The 17,396-nt window shown below is 40.8% G+C and overlaps 1 protein-coding gene across 2 annotated transcripts in view; it reads right to left on the reverse strand.

The window, feature by feature from the left end:
- Positions 1 to 17,396, reverse strand: part of ank2a (ankyrin 2a, neuronal) — a 95,262-nt gene that overhangs the window by 36,651 nt on the left and 41,215 nt on the right. For both annotated transcript variants that reach the window (XM_084340646.1, XM_084340645.1), the window contains 13 exons: positions 17,167 to 17,374; positions 16,962 to 17,058; positions 16,571 to 16,799; positions 16,123 to 16,248; positions 15,907 to 16,029; positions 15,768 to 15,800; positions 15,655 to 15,676; positions 4,560 to 13,859; positions 3,690 to 3,767; positions 3,370 to 3,501; positions 2,922 to 3,062; positions 2,603 to 2,813; positions 2,188 to 2,266 (listed from right to left, as the gene is read on the reverse strand). In XM_084340646.1, coding sequence (XP_084196772.1) covers positions 2,188 to 2,266; positions 2,603 to 2,813; positions 2,922 to 3,062; positions 3,370 to 3,501; positions 3,690 to 3,767; positions 4,560 to 13,859; positions 15,655 to 15,676; positions 15,768 to 15,800; positions 15,907 to 16,029; positions 16,123 to 16,248; positions 16,571 to 16,799; positions 16,962 to 17,058; positions 17,167 to 17,374 — 10,779 coding nt within the window. The remainder of the gene's footprint in view (positions 1 to 2,187; positions 2,267 to 2,602; positions 2,814 to 2,921; positions 3,063 to 3,369; positions 3,502 to 3,689; positions 3,768 to 4,559; positions 13,860 to 15,654; positions 15,677 to 15,767; positions 15,801 to 15,906; positions 16,030 to 16,122; positions 16,249 to 16,570; positions 16,800 to 16,961; positions 17,059 to 17,166; positions 17,375 to 17,396) is intronic.

The raw sequence follows: 17,396 nt of genomic DNA on the forward strand, positions 1-17,396 counted from the left end.
CACCCAATTCAAATTTTTGGACTCCTGCACCTTATTGTGTTGTGAGGTGTTTTGTCTGTTGTTTGCCAAATGAATATCTGACTGAACTTCCGATGTTATGTATTGGGAAGGTTCTGGTTTCAATTTAGAAAACCAGTAATCAAGGAAAGATTGGCTACTTTCCTCCTCTAGTTTTGGGGCTTCCAATGAAAGCAGCCTTACTTGAAATGACTTTTCTGTTTTACTTGAACAGTCTGCACTACATATACCATTGACAGATGTTGACGGTGCATTCACGCAATATTGCAAATAATCATAGTTCATATGCATGTCCTGTGAAACTGACAAATCCGGTGGAATATAACTGCTTGATGTGACTGATTCTTCAGGGAGAGGAGGATCAAGATGTGAGGCTAGTAACTTTGGTGTGAATGCCCTACCCTGACCCACTTTCTCATTGCAGCCTGTCATGGAAGGAGCTGATGTCAGCAGTGGATAGGGTGGATTTCCTCCTGAATACAGTAAATAATAATCACAATACTGACTCATAAGTTGGGCACGAATGGGTTCTGAGAGCAAGAGTTCAAGAAATGAGAAACTGCACTGGGAAGTCTGAGATTCTGGTGAGGATGGTCGGCAGTCCCTATCTAATGATCCATATCCATCAATATTTCTAGCTGAGTCAGACGAAGATCTATCAAGAGAAACATATTGCAAAAACTCGTCACACTCAATATTTGATGTCACTGGTGATAATGCTCTGAAGTCTCCCTTTATCTGTGGATTGTCAGGTACAGGTGAACAAAACTTAGGTACTTGAGAGCTGGGGCACAGTGGTCTATACTTATTCCAAGACTCAAAGGAGTCAGAACAAAGTGAGTGTGAATTCACAGTAGTTGCATAATCTTTGAAACTTTCTAACTGTGTTTCACATTCATGTGCATGTGATTGATTGGGGTGTAATTTATTTTCGGTGAAATTAATTGTGATTTCTGGTGAACTACATGCATCAGATCTTGGAGAGAGTGCTCGGCTGTCATCTAATATACAGGAAAAGTCAGGTAAAACCCTTCTTTCCCCCTGTGGAGAGTCAGGTGACATTGCCCTATAATCAGTAATTGACATGACAGATTCAGGGGATGACAGTCTCAGTATGGAGTCATTTAGTGTCCATGCCTCTGCAAGGCCCCTTTCATTAATAGGTGGTGAGGCACAATGATGCTCAGACACCAAAGAATCAGGGGTCAAAGGGATGTACTCAATGAAAGGTAATGTTGCATCTTCCTCAGGTGATTGTGGTGCAAGATGGGCAATAGGCAGGAGAAGGCTAGAAGAGGCAGTGTTTGGCTCAGATCTGTAGGGCGCCTTTGCCCTTACTATAACATGGTCACTATCTGAACTAGAAGAACAGCAATTCAGGTACTGATCAGTTGAGTCACAGGCCATGTGAGCAGGTTCACTGGTTGTCATACTGTTGTTCTTAAATTTGAATGGTTCCACCATGCTGTACTTAGCTGTAGGAATAATGGGGTCAATTGACTGATCACCATCATCATCAATGAAGGGCATGTTTTCCAGATACCGATCACTGCATACTTGGGGTTTTGTCTTTTCTTCCTTGCTTGACTTGAAGGGTTTGAAGCCCATGTCCATATCAAAAACATGTGGAACGTTGTCATGACCATACAAAACTTTGTAGAATTGGGTTGTAATCTCATCAGTACACTTCTGAGAGACCCTGCTTTTTTGAGCTACATCTGTGTCATCCTCAGTTATGGCCTGAGTTGCTTGGAGGTCCTCTGGTGGCAAGACTAACAGGCTAGGTTCGGAGATTCTTCTGACAATGCTTTTAGCTGCATCTGTTTTGTCAAGCTGTGGTGTATCGCTAAACTCATCACAAAGTTTACTGAAGTCCGTCTCAGCTTGGTCTGATTCTAATAGGCTCAGACCAAAGTCTCTGATAGAGATAGATGATGGTAACTTCAGAACTTCAAGTGATTGCCCTTGCTCATCTTGAAAACCACACTTCATCAAAGGTAAGGTTTGGTTGCAGTCATCTTTGACTTGGCACTGCTTGCCCCCTTGGAGAGGCCTGATGAAATGAACTTCAACATTGTGGCCATCTTGCTTGTCTCTCATTTTGGGGTTATAAATTTGAGTTGCTTGGCTCCCCAATGCTGCTTCTTTTGAGGTGGGAAGCGTACTTACTTGCTCATCCGAGTTGTCGTAAGCTGTAGGTTCTTGTATGATTATATCCTCTGAGGTCCATAGGTTAGGGTTTAATTCACTGTAACACAAAAAGAAGGTCACTAATTATGAATTTGCTTTAATTTGATATGACCAAGCCCAAATCTAACAAGAATAGTGCACGTGCAACACCCTAAAACAATGGGCCCAGGGCAAATACCTGTACCCACTGTGTTCAATTTAAGCATGCATACCAGTGGCACCAGGATATAGCACTGTTGTATTTCCCAATGCTGACATGCTTTTTTTTGTATACCTATATGGCATTTCTGGTGCATGCTGTGAGTGTCAGTTGAAATGTGTCAAATAATGCTACACTACATTACACTGGATATGTGTATGATGATTCAGGAAACATTTCAAATAAATAATTTACTGTGGGATCTCAGGCTCCTCCAACAGGTCACCGTGCATGCTCTCTGAGGGGGTGTGTCCAACAGGCTCTGCCCAGGAAGGAATATCCAATAAGGAAGCAACTGAGAGGTCCTCTTCAGAAACAGCTGGGGGTGGTCTGCGGTCTGACTCCACCCTTCTCACGACTCTTGGGCTGTCTGCATCCTCTTGAACTGAAGATAGGGCTACTGACACTGGAAAATACACATAATAAATAAGTGTGCAAATACACAAATAGAGCCTGGTGTAAGATAGAGTCTTCAAACTTGGATGCTGAAGTGAGTGTTGAGAGGTGTAACTACCTTCACTGTGATCCAGTGTCTTTTCTATCTCTGCATAAGTTCTAGATGTTTGCTCTTGAACTGATTTGTTCATCTGGGTTTCAATAAGATGGACGATGTCCATGCGGTTGATCTTGGTTAGTCTCTTAACCAGACTGTCCTCTGTGAAAGGATTTCATTCAGTTAACACAATGAAGAAATTATGTCAAAGTTGACAGTGTAAGATTCGATTGAATTTTAAGTATGAATATAGATTAAATAAATACACAAAACATTTGGTTAAAACCAAAGATAAATTAGGTTGATTTTTCAGGTTGTGTTCACACAATTGACTGGAGTGCATAACAGTGAAAAGGTAATAGTGCATTCAGTATCATAAAGCAAATAATGTTTACAGAATTTGATGTCCTGTATTGACAAGTACTAGTAAAATGTCAACTGAAATATGCCAGACCAAACCGCCACGTACCTGTTGCATGTTTACCTTCACGTTCAACCCATCGCTGCAGCAAGGCATGGCTCTGCTCTTGAAGGGAATTGGGATTCTCTGTCCTTACTAACTGGATATCATCCTCACTGAACTCCAGCTCTCTTGCCAGCTCTGGGGTGATGGATAACAAAACAAGGGGTGAAAAAAAAAAACGTTTTTGCATGTTTTACAGCTAGAACATGTACACTCCTATCATTTTCGGCTATTTCCCTAATTCTGCTGAGAAATACAATAAAATGCACCAAATACAGTTTTCCTGAAATTGAAATTTGAAATATTTGCATTATTTTACAACTTACCTGTCCAGCTGAAGCCAAGAAGATCTGCAATGATAGCTAATGTCTCCTCTTTCCTGTCAGCATCATCCTGCCAATCCACTAAAAATGCCGCCAGAGCCAAACATTAAATCTTAATATCATGGTCGATAGATCAAGGTGTAAAATACTATGTATCTCAAAGTAAACCTATTTCCACATTGTAGGTACCAGTCATTAAAATATATTTTGTAATCTATGTTATGGGCTGTAATACTCTGAAATTGAGCATGGATCTGTGATGTTGACATGGATGATAACATAAAGGTTGGCCTTAGGGTCACTCTGAAGAGGAGTTGACTTGTTTATGGACTATGACTATTTGGTCACAATTAGCACATCATGTTTTTTAATCATTAGTTAAAGCAATGGCAATGTGCTGATTAAGCAATCTGCATGCTAATATTAGTAAAGCTGTATTAGTAGTACAGATATTAATACCAATACAACAGTGGAAGTCTGCATCAGAATTGTTAAAGCTACTACTTCTTTAACCAGCATAGCCATTCAATCTTGAGATTGCATAAACACAAACACAGATGGAAAAGTAACTTACCAACATGCAAAACACCACAACGCACAGACAGAGACACACAGACACACATACACACACACACACACACACACACACACATACACAGACATGGACAAACACCACACAGACACAAAGAGACACACGCACATACATGATACAAACAAGAAAAGATGATGCAAGATGGGACTAGACCAATCACAACAAACGAAGACAACACAAAATGACAAATGGCTACATTATGTTCCTAAGAAGAGTAAAAGGGTTCTTGCTGCCGAGGAGAAGATATAGGAAAGCAAAAGCCCATGTAGGTCTGGCCATACCTGCCATACATTCTGGAGTTTGGTCATCGATGATTCTCCGCATCTGAGTTTCCACCATGTCATCTTGGGCAGGCTTGGATTCAAATATATGCTCTGTCCCAGAAGATGGTTGCAACGAATTGCTTTCAGAATCAGAACTGTGTGAGGCTGGGATGTCATATGTGAAGATAACAGAATCTGGACTCCTGCGACTTGCGCTGCTTATATCATCAGTATCCAAAGAAGACCTGACAGAAGTTTCTGCAGTCTTAGAGAGTTGACTTTCTTTCCCTTGGGGAGAGCAGGAGGAAAACATCTGAGCTTGAGGTTCCTGTTGCGTAACAACAGGAAGTTTGCAGGGGAAAAGGTTGGACTTATTAGTGGGTTGACTACTGTCAGAATAACTCCTGTCTTTGTTAGAGGCTTTACTTGTGTCACTATCGGTCTCAGATCTAGTTCTACGATCCAGTGTTAAGCTTTTTTCTTCTTTTCTTTGAACCTGATCAAGCTCCGATATCTGTGAGACTTCCATGGTTATTTCCTTGCAAGTTGTGCTGCTCGGTTTTATTACCAAAGGTCGGGGCGAATCCTGATGATATGATGTAATGCCAGCCTGTGAAGCTGAAAAAGACATCTCTATGACTGAGCACTGGTCATCATCATCTTCCTCCTCCTCCTCCTCCTCCTCCTCATCATCATCATCATCAGGAGAGGAGTCTGAAGAATCATTGCTCTGCTGTGAGTCCACTGAATTGGCACCTGTGGATGTGTCTGATTGAAGGTCAGCTATGGTAGAGTCTAGATAGTCGAGACCAAGGCTTTGAATGCTTTCGACCTCATTTTGAGCAATAGTTATTCCCTCCAAAGCAGTGGGGGAACCAGGCTGAACCTCTAAAGAGCTGCCTAGATTAGCTTCGGAGAGTGGGCTCTTACCCTCTGACTTGTCACTTGAGGGTTTAATGAGTGTTCTTGGTTTGGGAGTGGGAATTTTGTCATTGGCACCCTGAGTCACAGATGACTGTTGGACCTCTTGAAGAGCAGTAATAGAATCACTATCCTCTATGGTTAAAGACTTTGTTTGATCTTCCCCTGTCTCCTCTGCCACAACTTCATCAACTGGATGTTCCCCTATGTGAAAAAATGCATATCCTTCCCCTTCTTCATCAAAGCTTCTTCTTGTCATATCAATGGCTCCCCCTCTGGTCATTTCAAATAGCTTCCCCTCTTGAAACTGAAATGGATCAGGACTTCTCTCATCAGCTGGTGTTTGTACAGGTGTTTTATCAGGTGTTTTACTGTCATCTGCAGGAAAAAGATTTATCTGTTCCTTAGCCTCAACTTGTGCATTGAAGTCTTCATCATTCTCACCCTCACATGGTGAAATTTCACATTCTAGTTCTTCAGCACATGCCATAGCCTGAGGTGAGCCATTAACTGATTCCATAGTTATTAGTTGTGACTGACTTTCTACCTTCTCCTTACTGCTCAAACTAAGAGTGTGAGTGCTTTCTGTTGCAAATTTTTCGGAGTGTTTATCTGGGCCACATTTTAGATCTAGCTCATCGTCTTTGTGATCACCTGTTTCTGACAGTGAAGTGAAATCTAAAGATTTGTCTCTCTTCATTTTAGCTTCCTGTTCCATTTCTTCAAATGTTTTGATCTTTGCAGCCATTTTAAACATCTCCTCTTCTGGGGTGAATTGTTTTTCACTGATATCATCCTCTCTATCAAGTGCATCAAGGGAGTCTTGCCTTATGAGTATGTGAAGACTCTCACCATGTATTTTGGGGTCAGAGCATATGTCATCAGTTACTCCCTTTGCTGAATAGGAATCGTTGTCCTTAATTTCACTATCCATTTGGATGGTCTCACAGTTGTCTTCTTGCTCATCATTCCCACTTTCATCCCTGTAAATATTTTTGTCATAAGCAAAACATGCTTCTAGCTGGGAGGCATAATCCTCATACACAGCTGTCGTGGCTGGCATCTTAAGTACTATGTCCTTTGATTGAGTGGGACTTCCCTCAAGAGAGTCTTGACAAGGGGATTCTCTGGCAGGACTTGGTTCAATTGAATCAGGGGATGTCTTGGAAGATCTATCCTCCATGAGAGGACTTGCTTCAAGAGAGTCTGGATGGCATGGCTCATCAAAAACCACAGTGCTTAGGTTCTCTAAATCGGATGGTCGTTGTGGTGTGTTAGAACTACTTGGTTGTTGCACAAATTCGTGTGTTTTGAGAATCGAATCAGCAGCAACTAAACTGACATCCCTATCATCATTCTCATAGTCATACATTGTCACGTATGGTTTTGTAATGTCCTCTGTCCCCTCAGTAGAGTCATTGAAAGGTGATGCTGCAGTTGGTGAGGTTTGAGCCACACCCTCCTCAGATGAGAAATTTTTGGGACCTTCTTGGGAAGGGACCTTCTGCCATTTACTTTCCGTAGCTCTCTTTTGATTGATGTCCACAATGTTTAAATTCGTGTCTTCTGGTGACATCATCTGATGTTCAGAGGAGAATATATGTGTTTCTTTTTTCGTGTCTTTTGTCAGAATAACTTGTCTGTAGCTCTCATGGACTAGATCCTCTTCTGGGAGAGATTGTATTGCCACTGGCTTTTCCTTGAGATGTTGATCCAAGTCGCTACTGAGAAGTGACAACATGCCTGACATATCCCTTTCAGTTGTAGACTGTTGTTGCTGTGTCTTTCTTTCGATGTTGACTTCTTGGATTGCTGTCTCTAATACAGAACTTGGTGACAACTCTGTGACACCAACTTCGTCTGTCTGCATGCGTTCATTTTCCTCTTCGCCTATCTCATCATCCAAATTATTACTTGTCAGTATAACTTGTTTGTAGCTCTCTTGGACTAGATCCTCTTCTGGGAGAGATTGTATTGCCACTGGCTTTTCCTTGAGATACTGATCCATGTCACTAGTGAGAAGTGCGAACATGCCTGACAAATCCTTCTCAATTCTTGACCTATGGCGGTGTGTCTTTCTATCAATGCTGACTTCTTGGAATGGCGTCTCTAATACAGAACTTGGTGACAACTCTGTGACTCCAACTTTGTCTGTCTGCATGCCTTCATTTTCCTCTACACCCATCTTATCCTCCAATTCACTACTTGTCAGTATAACTTGTTTGTAGCTCTCTTGGACTAGATCCTCTTCTGGGAGAGATTGTATTGCCACTAGCTTTTCCTTGAGATGTTGATCCAAGTCGCTACTGAGAAGTGACAACATGCCTGACATATCCCTCTCAGTTGTAGACTGTTGTTGCTGTGTCTTTCTTTCGATGTAGACTTCTTGGATTGCTGTCTCTAATACAGAACCTGGTGACAACTCTGTGACTCCAACTTCATCTGTCTGCATGCGTTCATTTTCCTCTTCGCCTATCTCATCATCCAAATTATTACTTGTCAGTATAACTTGTTTGTAGCTCTCTTGGACTAGATCCTCTTCTGGGAGAGATTGTATTGCCACTGGCTTTTCTTTGAGATGTTGATCCAAGTCACTACTGAGAAGTGACAACATGCCTGACATATCCCTCTCAGTTGTAGACTGTTGTTGCTGTGTCTTTCTTTCGATGTAGACTTCTTGGATTGCTGTCTCTAATACAGAACCTGGTGACAACTCTGTGACTCCAACTTCATCTGTCTGCATGCGTTCATTTTCCTCTTCGCCTATCTCATCATCCAAATTATTACTTGTCAGTATAACTTGTTTGTAGCTCTCTCGGACTAGATCCTCTTCTGGGAGAGATTGTATTGCCACTGGCTTTTCTTTGAGATGTTGATCCAAGTCACTACTGAGAAGTGACAACATGCCTGACATATCCCTCTCAGTTGTAGACTGCTGTTGCTGTGTCTTTCTTTCGATGTTGACTTCTTGGAATGGCGTCTCTAATACAGAACTTGGTGACAACTCTGTGACTCCAACTTCGTCTGTCTGCATGTGTTCATTTTCCTCTACACCCATCTTATCCTCCAAATTACTACTTGTCAGTATAACTTGTTTGTAGCTCTCATGGACTAGATCCTCTTCTGGGAGAGATTGTATTGCCACTGGCTTTTCCTTGAGATGTTGATCCAAGTCGCTACCGAGAAGTGACAACATGCCTGACATATCCCTCTCAGTTGTAGACCGTTGTTGCTCCGTCTTTCTTTCGATGTAGACTTCTTGGAATGGTGTCTCTAATACAGAACCTGGTGACAACTCTGTAACTCCAACTTCATCTGTCTGCATGCGTTCATTTTCCACTTCACCTATCTCATCATCCAAATTACTCCTTGTCAGTACAACTTGTTTGTAGCTCTCTTGGACTAGATCCTCTTCTGGGAGAGATTGTATTGCCACTGGCTTTTCCTTGAGATGTTGATCCAAGTCGCTACCGAGAAGTGACAACATGCCTGACATATCCCTCTCAGTTGTAGACCGTTGTTGCTCTGTCTTTCTTTCGATGTAGACTTCTTGGAATGGTGTCTCTAATACAGAACCTGGTGACAACTCTGTAACTCCAACTTCATCTGTCTGCATGCGTTCATTTTCCACTTCACCTATCTCATCATCCAAATTACTCCTTGTCAGTACAACTTGTTTGTAGCTCTCTTGGACTAGATCCTCTTCTGGGAGAGATTGTATTGCCACTGGCTTTTCCTTGAGATGTTTATCCAAGTCACTACTGAGAAGTGACAACATGCCTGACATATCCCTCTCAGTTGTAGACTGTTGTTGCTGTGTCTTTCTTTCGATGTAGACTTCTTGGATTGCTGTCTCTAATACAGAACCTGGTGACAACTCTGTGACTCCAACTTCATCTGTCTGCATGCGTTCATTTTCCTCTTCGCCTATCTCATCCTCCAAATTACTACTTGTCAGTATAACTTGTTTGTAGCTCTCTTGGACTAGATCTTCTTCTGGGAGAGATTGTATTGCCCCTGGCTTTTCCTTGAGATACTGGTCCATGTCACTAGTGAGAAGTGCGAGCATGCCTGACAAATCCTTCTCAATTCTTGACCTATGGCGGTGTGTCTTTCTATCAATGCAAACTTCTTGGTATGGTGTCTCCAATACATTACTTGGTGTAAGTTCAACCATATCAGTATGTTCATGTGTCCCTCCATGTATTTTATCCTCAACATCAGTACCAGCTGCTGATTGTGTTTTTTCACATATTGTAATCCTTTCCTCCTCACTAGAGGATTTTCGGATTTTAGTGAGAATAACTTGTTCAAATCTCTCTTGGATAGTGTCCTCCTCTGGAGACAAACTTTTAATTGGCTTGTCCCTGAGGTGCTTGTCCAAGTCACTGTTAAGCAGTGATAGCATGCCTGACATCTCCTTCACTTTCGTAGATGGCTGATATGAAGTCTTTTTCAATACCCACTCTTCCTTCACTGGGAGTTCTTCTTGTGTTTCTGTAAAGTCCCTTGCAACTTCTTCACTTCTCCCTGTGACCTTATCTTTTATTTGAGCACAATCTTTTTCTTGTGTTGTGCCACCCCCTATTGCTCCTTTCTTTTCATCAGTGACAAATGTGAGAATTTCTTGATCTTCGTCCTTTGTGATAGTAATTTGTTCAAACTTCTCCTGAACAATATCTTCTTTTGGTGTCTGACTTGCCATAGGCCTAGCTTGTAGATACTGATCCAAGTCACTGTTCATCAAGGACAATATTCCTGACATGTCTTTTACTGCAGTAGATGCCCCGCTAGATGTCTTTCTCCCAGTGTGGACTTCTTGCAGTTGTGGCTCCTCAATTTTGACCTCTGTTACTTCAGTGTCAGTTTGTGTACAGAGTATTTTGCTTCCATGATCAAATATTGTATTCTCTTTGCTTACTTCATGAAGTTCTTCTTCATGTGGAGGTATGGTGTTCTTTTCTTCTCTTCTAGTAGTGAAAGTAAGCATTTCATTGGCCATTTGATGAGTCGACGTGAGTACTTCATTATTCTCATTCTCCCCTGAGCCGGAAAGATGGACCCTGATATGGACACTTGTGTCTGAGGTTTCAGCCATACCTTCATGCTTGGGACTCTCAGGACTTAATTCATCACCTCTCATTTGATTCTCAAAAAGAGAAACATCTTCCCCAAAATAACTTCTCATACAGTGACTGGAGATGGTTACTGGAGATGTAACAGAATTATCAGCCAAGGTCTCCACCTCAGGTGCCTCCAGCTGATGGCTCACATCTGCAGCTGTTGATGCCTGCTTGAAAAGTTGGTACTCAGGACTTTCTTCCAACTCAGCCTTTATGTCAGCACTGAAGTCCTCAGAAGGTCTGCGATCAGGGCTAATCTGTATGTCTTCATATAAACTCCTTCCAGTGCTTATGACTGGTTCTTCTAAATGCATCCTGCCTCGGACCTTCCCTGACAACTCTGGCTCCTCTCTCTGAGAACTTACCTTTCCATCGTCAAGGTGAATTGCATCAGCAATTGTTACCGTGTCTCCAAAATAAGCAATATCTGAAGCCAGCTGCGATTCCTCAGAGTCATCCCTCTTTAAGCTTACAGTTTGTGCCTCTGAATCCAATGTCCCATGCACATTGACATCACTTTGTGGTTGGAAAATTGTGTGGTCTTGAGTTTGGATTTGTGATTTTGGCTCCTGCGCAGGACTTTGTTTAGTCTTCTCGAACTGTTCAGGACCTACTGATTCAGTGACCAGTGTCGAAACAAAAGACGAACCAACGGCTTTGCGTTCAAACAGCTCAGCTTTACTACTCAAAGGGCCCTGCCCAGCATCAAATGCTTTCATGAGCTCCTTCACAGACATAGTGTCTTTCTCTGACAACTCTGCTTCTCTCTGTGTGCTTCCATCATCACATTGAACTGTATCGGCAAACTTTACGGTCTTTCCTGAAGAACCACTATTTGAAATTAATAGTGATTCCTTTGAGTGATCTCTGCTAAGGCTTACTGGTTGGTCCTCTAAGTCTGTTTTGTCAACGATATTAACCTCACTCTGTTGGTGGAAAATTGTGAGGTTCTGGGTTTGGGTTTGTGATTTTGGCTCCTGTGTTTGACTTTCTTTAGTTGTCTTCATCTCTTTGGAGTCCCCTGATTCAGATACCAATGATGAAATACAAGAAGGTTTGCCTTTTTGTTCAAAAATCCCTGCTTTTGTTTTTGAGGGATCATGCCCAGTCTGGAATGTTTTCATCAGCTCCTTCACGGAGACAGTCTCCTTCTGTGACAAATCTGGTGCCTCTCTCTGTGGGCTAAGTTTTCCACCATCCCTTTGAACTGTATCAGCAAATGTTACTGCCTTTCCAAAATAAGCACTATCTGAACTCATATGTGATTCATCAGAGCTGTCTTTAATTAAGCTTGCAGGTTGATCATCTAAATCTGTTTTGCCACCGTTCTTGACATCACTCTGTTGGTGGAAAAGTTTGGAGTCCTGTGTTTGGGTTTGTGATTTTGGCTCCTGTGTTGGACTTTCTTCAGTCTTCTGTATCTCTTCATAATCTGCTTTGTGTTCAATAAGCTCAGCTTTATTTTTTGAAGGGTCCTGTCCAGTCTGGAATGCTTTCATCAGCTCCTTAACAGACATAGTCTCCTTCTCTGACAACTCTGTTCCCTCTCCTTGTGGGCTGATGCTTCCGCCTTCCAAAGGAACAGTAGCAGCAAATTTTACCGCCTTTCCAACATCAGTCCTATCTAAAATTAATGGTGATTCCTCAGTGTTATCTCTGATAAAGCTTACTGGTCTATCCTCTAAGCCAGTTTTGTCACATATCATGACATCTCTCTGTTGGTGGAAAATTGTAAGGTCCTCAGTTTGAATTTGTGATTTTGGCTCCTTCATATGACTTTGATCAGTTTTCTGAATCTTGTCAGAATCTCCTGATTTAGAATCCACAACTTTGTGGTCAAAAAGCCCTTTTGAAGGATCATGCTCAGACTGGAAAGTTTTCATCAGCTTTTTCACAGACATAGTCTCATTCTCTGACAGCTCTGGTGCCTCTCTCTGTGGACTAAGGCTTCCATCATCAACTTGAACTGTATCTGCAAATGTAACTGTCTTTCCAACGTACGCACTCTCTGAAATTGATAGTGATTCCTCAGAGTCTTCTTTGATTAGCCCTACTGGTGGATCCTCTGAATCTGTTTTGTCATTATTTTTAATAACCATTTGTTTGGGGAAAACTGTGAGGTCCTGACTTTGAATTTGTGATTTTGGCTCCTGTATATGGCTCCATTCAGTCTTCTGTACCTCTTCAGCACCTCCTGATTCAGATATTAATGTTGAAATACAAGGAGATGCCACTGCTTTGTGCTCAAAAAGCCCAGCTTTATTTTTTGAAGGGTCCTGTCCAGTCTGGAATGCTTTCAACAGATCCTTAACAGACATAGTCTCCTCTAATCTTTCTGTTTGAGATCTGGGAGATTTAGGAGACTTGGGGACACTGGGTAGTTCTGGCATGTCTGTCTCAGTCTTCCTTGTGGCGATAGAAGGTTTTGCCTGAGGAATTAGTTTCTGAGTAGTTTTCTGTACCTCCTCCTCGACTTTGTTCTGTAAAGCTTGAACTCTGTCCTTTATAGATCCTATAGGTGTCTCAACCACTAAAGGAGAAACTGGAGGATCCACAAATGTGGTAGGTACAAGGGCACTGTCCTTAAGAATAGCATCTCCATCTAAAGACTCCTCAGAGCTCATCCTTTCCAGCTCACCCTCAGAGCTGCTACATCCAGAACGCTCTCTGTCTCTAAGTTTCTTCCTAATAGGTTTCTTGATATCTGGGGGGCGTCGCTTGCCATCACGCTTTGTAATAACCTGTTCAAATCTATCTTGGACAAGGTCTTCTTGAGAACTACTTTTCACTTCAGGTCTCTGTTCCAGGTATTGGTCCATGTCCATGCTGAGGTGTGAGACCATGCCAGTCATGTCTCTGACATCTGTGGCAGATCTACTCAAATTCTTCCCCTCAATACAAATCTCTTGTAAGACTGGTTCTACAACAGAGGGTGACCTCATTTCAACAGTGTTTGTCTCATAGATTGAACCCCATTTCTCTTTTTTAGCATCATCTTGTTGACCTTCCTGTCTGCTTCTAATGCCATCTCTTTGAATCTCTCCAACCTTTTCCATCCTGAACTGTTCCCCAATGGCTGTGGGCTCTTTTTCCACCAACCCTCTAGCTCCAGCTCTCTCTTCATATAATAAATGCTCCATTTGCTCTGCAGTCAAAATAGAAGAAATTTTGATGTCGGACATGTCTGAGAGAAGATCCGGGCTTGCAAGAGTTGCAGGGTCAAGAGGTGGGTTAGTTCTCAGGGAGAATGTCTCAGTTGATTCAGATTCATCATCTTCAATTAAAAAAGTTGCATAACCAAAAAGGGTAAAGAACATAAGGGACAAATGAAGTGGGAAAGAGAGACATCAGAAAACTGTGATCAAGACAATGCCATCAAAAATCCATCTTCAGTTCACAGAGTAAGAAGAGGAATGACAGGGCAGAGGATAAGGGAGTCTTGAAGGAAGACCAAAAAGAAGATGGCGAAGTGATCCAGAAGAGTTTGGAGGGGAGTAGAGCAGCAACAGCACAAGCAAAGCCAGGAGGAGTAACGAAACAGGTAGAATATGGACAAGAATAAAATTTATCTAATTTGTTGGATGACATATTCAGAGATTTAACGCAAAATATACAAAACGAACAGAGGAAACAGAGAAACATGAAACAAAGGGACAGTAATGAAGAATAACCGACGAACAAAACTTCTCAAGATTGCTGACATGAAGTGTCATGTCTGCCTACAAATTAAAGTTCTGAAACATAGAAACCAAAAAAAACTTTGAACATAAAAATTAATCGAGGTTTTTAGTAAGAAGGGGTGTAAATTAAGTAATTAAGGTCAAGTAATGAGATCATTGTTACTGGATGTCTGTAGTTTGTTGCAAAGTTTTACATGACTTAATATTTTTCAAGCAATGTACTAAGTTTCTTTACTTAACTTTAAGAAATGAGATTATAGATGATAGAAAACTCAAATTTTTCCTCCAATTTATTTTAGATGTGTGCACTTTTTGTGGTATCAAATATCATTACAGGGTAAATTTAGTAAATTTTGTTATATAACTCTGTAATTAACTCTGTTTCGTGACCTTATAGCACTATTACTTCACATACAGAATGAAAGTAGTGAAGTAAAATCGTGATTAAAAAATGAATAGGGATTTGATTTATAGTGAAAGTAAATGAATGTATGAAAGCAATGTAGGAAAGTTGGTAAATTAAAAAGAAATATGTACTTAATGAAAAACATATTGGCCAAATTCATACAAAATGAAGGATACTAATAAAAAACAAATCAGCACAAAATCTACTTGCAGTACTTCAACAAAGCGCAAACAACATGATGTTGTTTGTCAATTATTTCTCTACAAAACAAGTTAAGTTTTTCAGCATTCCACTGACAAAACTGTTATAAGAATGTAGTCTGAGAAAATAATTGGTCAAAATGAATACTTCTTATATGATATTTCTACAAAAAACATAATTTAATATGTTATAAGATGAAATTCTAACAAGAAAATCAATGCAATTTTGAGCCGACTAAAATAAAAAGTATTCATTTATGATTGATTAAAAAAAGAAAAGGTAATGGCAATTGACAGAAAATGTAAATGAAAAAGATGGGAGAAATTCTGGTTTGGAGTGAGGGGAATGCAGAGTACATCAGCCATAGCATAGCTGCCAGTAACAAACACGTAAATTTACACAGTGTTAGTAGAGCAAAATAAGAGAGCAGGGTTAATCCAAAATGGAAAGTAACATATATCATCAGTGCATCTCTTAGCACATACAGATACTCATATTTCTAAACTAATAATCCAATTTAGACTGTGTTGTAATGACTGTGTCGTAATGTAAAAATAAATGTTTAATTAATACGATTATAAATATAAACTCAATATATGATTATCTAAAACTTACACTGGTACCCTCAGTCCCAATGCTGACCATTGAAAAATGCATTGTAAAATATGTAAAATGCACAAATTTATGTCTACAAAATGCATTAAAAGAATCATAAAACTCTAAAAGCTTTTTACCCTCTAACATAAGACACAAACATTGCAAAACAACAGAGTTCATCTTACATTTCTTGTCACTCTTTTCACTCTGCAAAAAAGACCAAAAGGGCATAGTTAGCTACAACTTAATTATGATATTATTCTTACTTTGTTGTTGTATTATATCGTAATATATTTACCTCATCATCTGCATCTTGGTCTGAATCTGACTCCTATGTAGAAGAATAAAACAGAGTGAAAGCAAAGAATGCAGTTACTGCAACTAAAATGAATTTACTACTATTATATAAATTCAAAATGAGATATATTCAAACTAACCTTTGAGTATGTTGGAAGAGTGATGTTAAGGTTGCAGATAGCATTGTGGGTAAGACTACGGTACGTGCGCGGTTCCTTGGTGAAGGACAAGCGACCACATGGCTCCTGTGCTGTGTCTCTAATCTGTTCATTTATCAAGAAATTCAGTATATTAATTTGGATTTCTGAATACATGCATTGAACTATGACATATCGTTATCCAATGTGTGGTCATACTTTGATGAAGAGGGCAAGTCTGTTCTCTTTGAAGGCAAAGAAGCTGAACACATGGTGCTGTCCGCTCTTGGTAAGAGGCACCAGATTTCCAAAGCAGTCAGCAAATATAGGTTTTCCCTCCAGCACCTGTGTGTGAATATCAGAGCCTTGGTCATAATTAAAAACACCAGAAAACCAAGTCTACTTAAAATCTTGGAGAACAGTATTTTTAAAGGACATGAACTGAATTAATAGGTACCGGCTGTATTACCCTCTTTCTAGAGTCCCTTAAAATACCCACTTGACTAACTTCACTCTTAATTCTCTTCTATCCTTCTCTATATCTTTGCAATGTGGCTACTGTCTTTAAAATCCAGCATTATTTCTCTAGTTTCTACCCTCACCCTCTTTAGATTTAAACGTTATCACTTTTCCCTCTCCTTATTTATTCCCCATCATCACACTGCACCTCAACATCTCGGCTACGGGCGACTTCAGTGAAGTTCTCTTGCTGCTCCAGGGTCTTGTCCATCTTGTCGTCTGTCATGCAGAAACAGCGCAGGCGGGCCTCAATGGGGTCCAGAGTCTTTGCAAAAATGACAAACTTGGCCATGTATGGAACGCAGATGATTTCTCTGTACAGCTGAGAGGCGAAACTAACAGACTCCTGGATCTGTCTGCAGTCTATCAGCCAGAATCTAGAAACATGAACAAGACTTTCAGTCAGTTACTGATTGATATCACTAGGTAGTGCGCTAGGTACTCATGGTATAATGGTAAATCACCTAAATAGGGGAAGGAGTATATTAGATCAAAGTGTAAAAGCTCTATGTGAGGGCTCCACATTTAAAAACTTATACCTCGCTGACACATTCGTGGTGAAGGAAACACATTGGTTAACAAAGGTAAGGGGTGTAGAGCCAGTGATGTCCTCCCATTGGGCAGGAGTGGTTCCACCTAAAACACAGACCGATGATTTGCGCTTGTTCATACTTATAGAGCGAACACTGAATTACATAGGTAACACTTTAAGTGTTTTGACTATCCTGCATTATCACACCTTACCTGTAATGCTGCAAAGCAAACGTAAGGTGGGTGTCTCGCCACTGAACTCTGCGCCTGGCCCTTCACTGTTGGAGCTCTTGGGAATAGGTATCGTCATTGTGATTGGTTTGTGAAACTTCCTCCTTCTTGGCTCTAGTGTAACAATTGAGCTGAATGTCGCTTTGTTACCAAGAATCTTTCTCACCACCTCTACATCAATGGGCTGAGCCTGGAAGAAAGTGAAAAAATGA

Source organism: Pagrus pagrus (assembly GCF_965226575.1).
Source record: "Pagrus pagrus genome assembly, chromosome: 2".
Classification (NCBI taxonomy): domain Eukaryota; kingdom Metazoa; phylum Chordata; class Actinopteri; order Spariformes; family Sparidae; genus Pagrus; species Pagrus pagrus.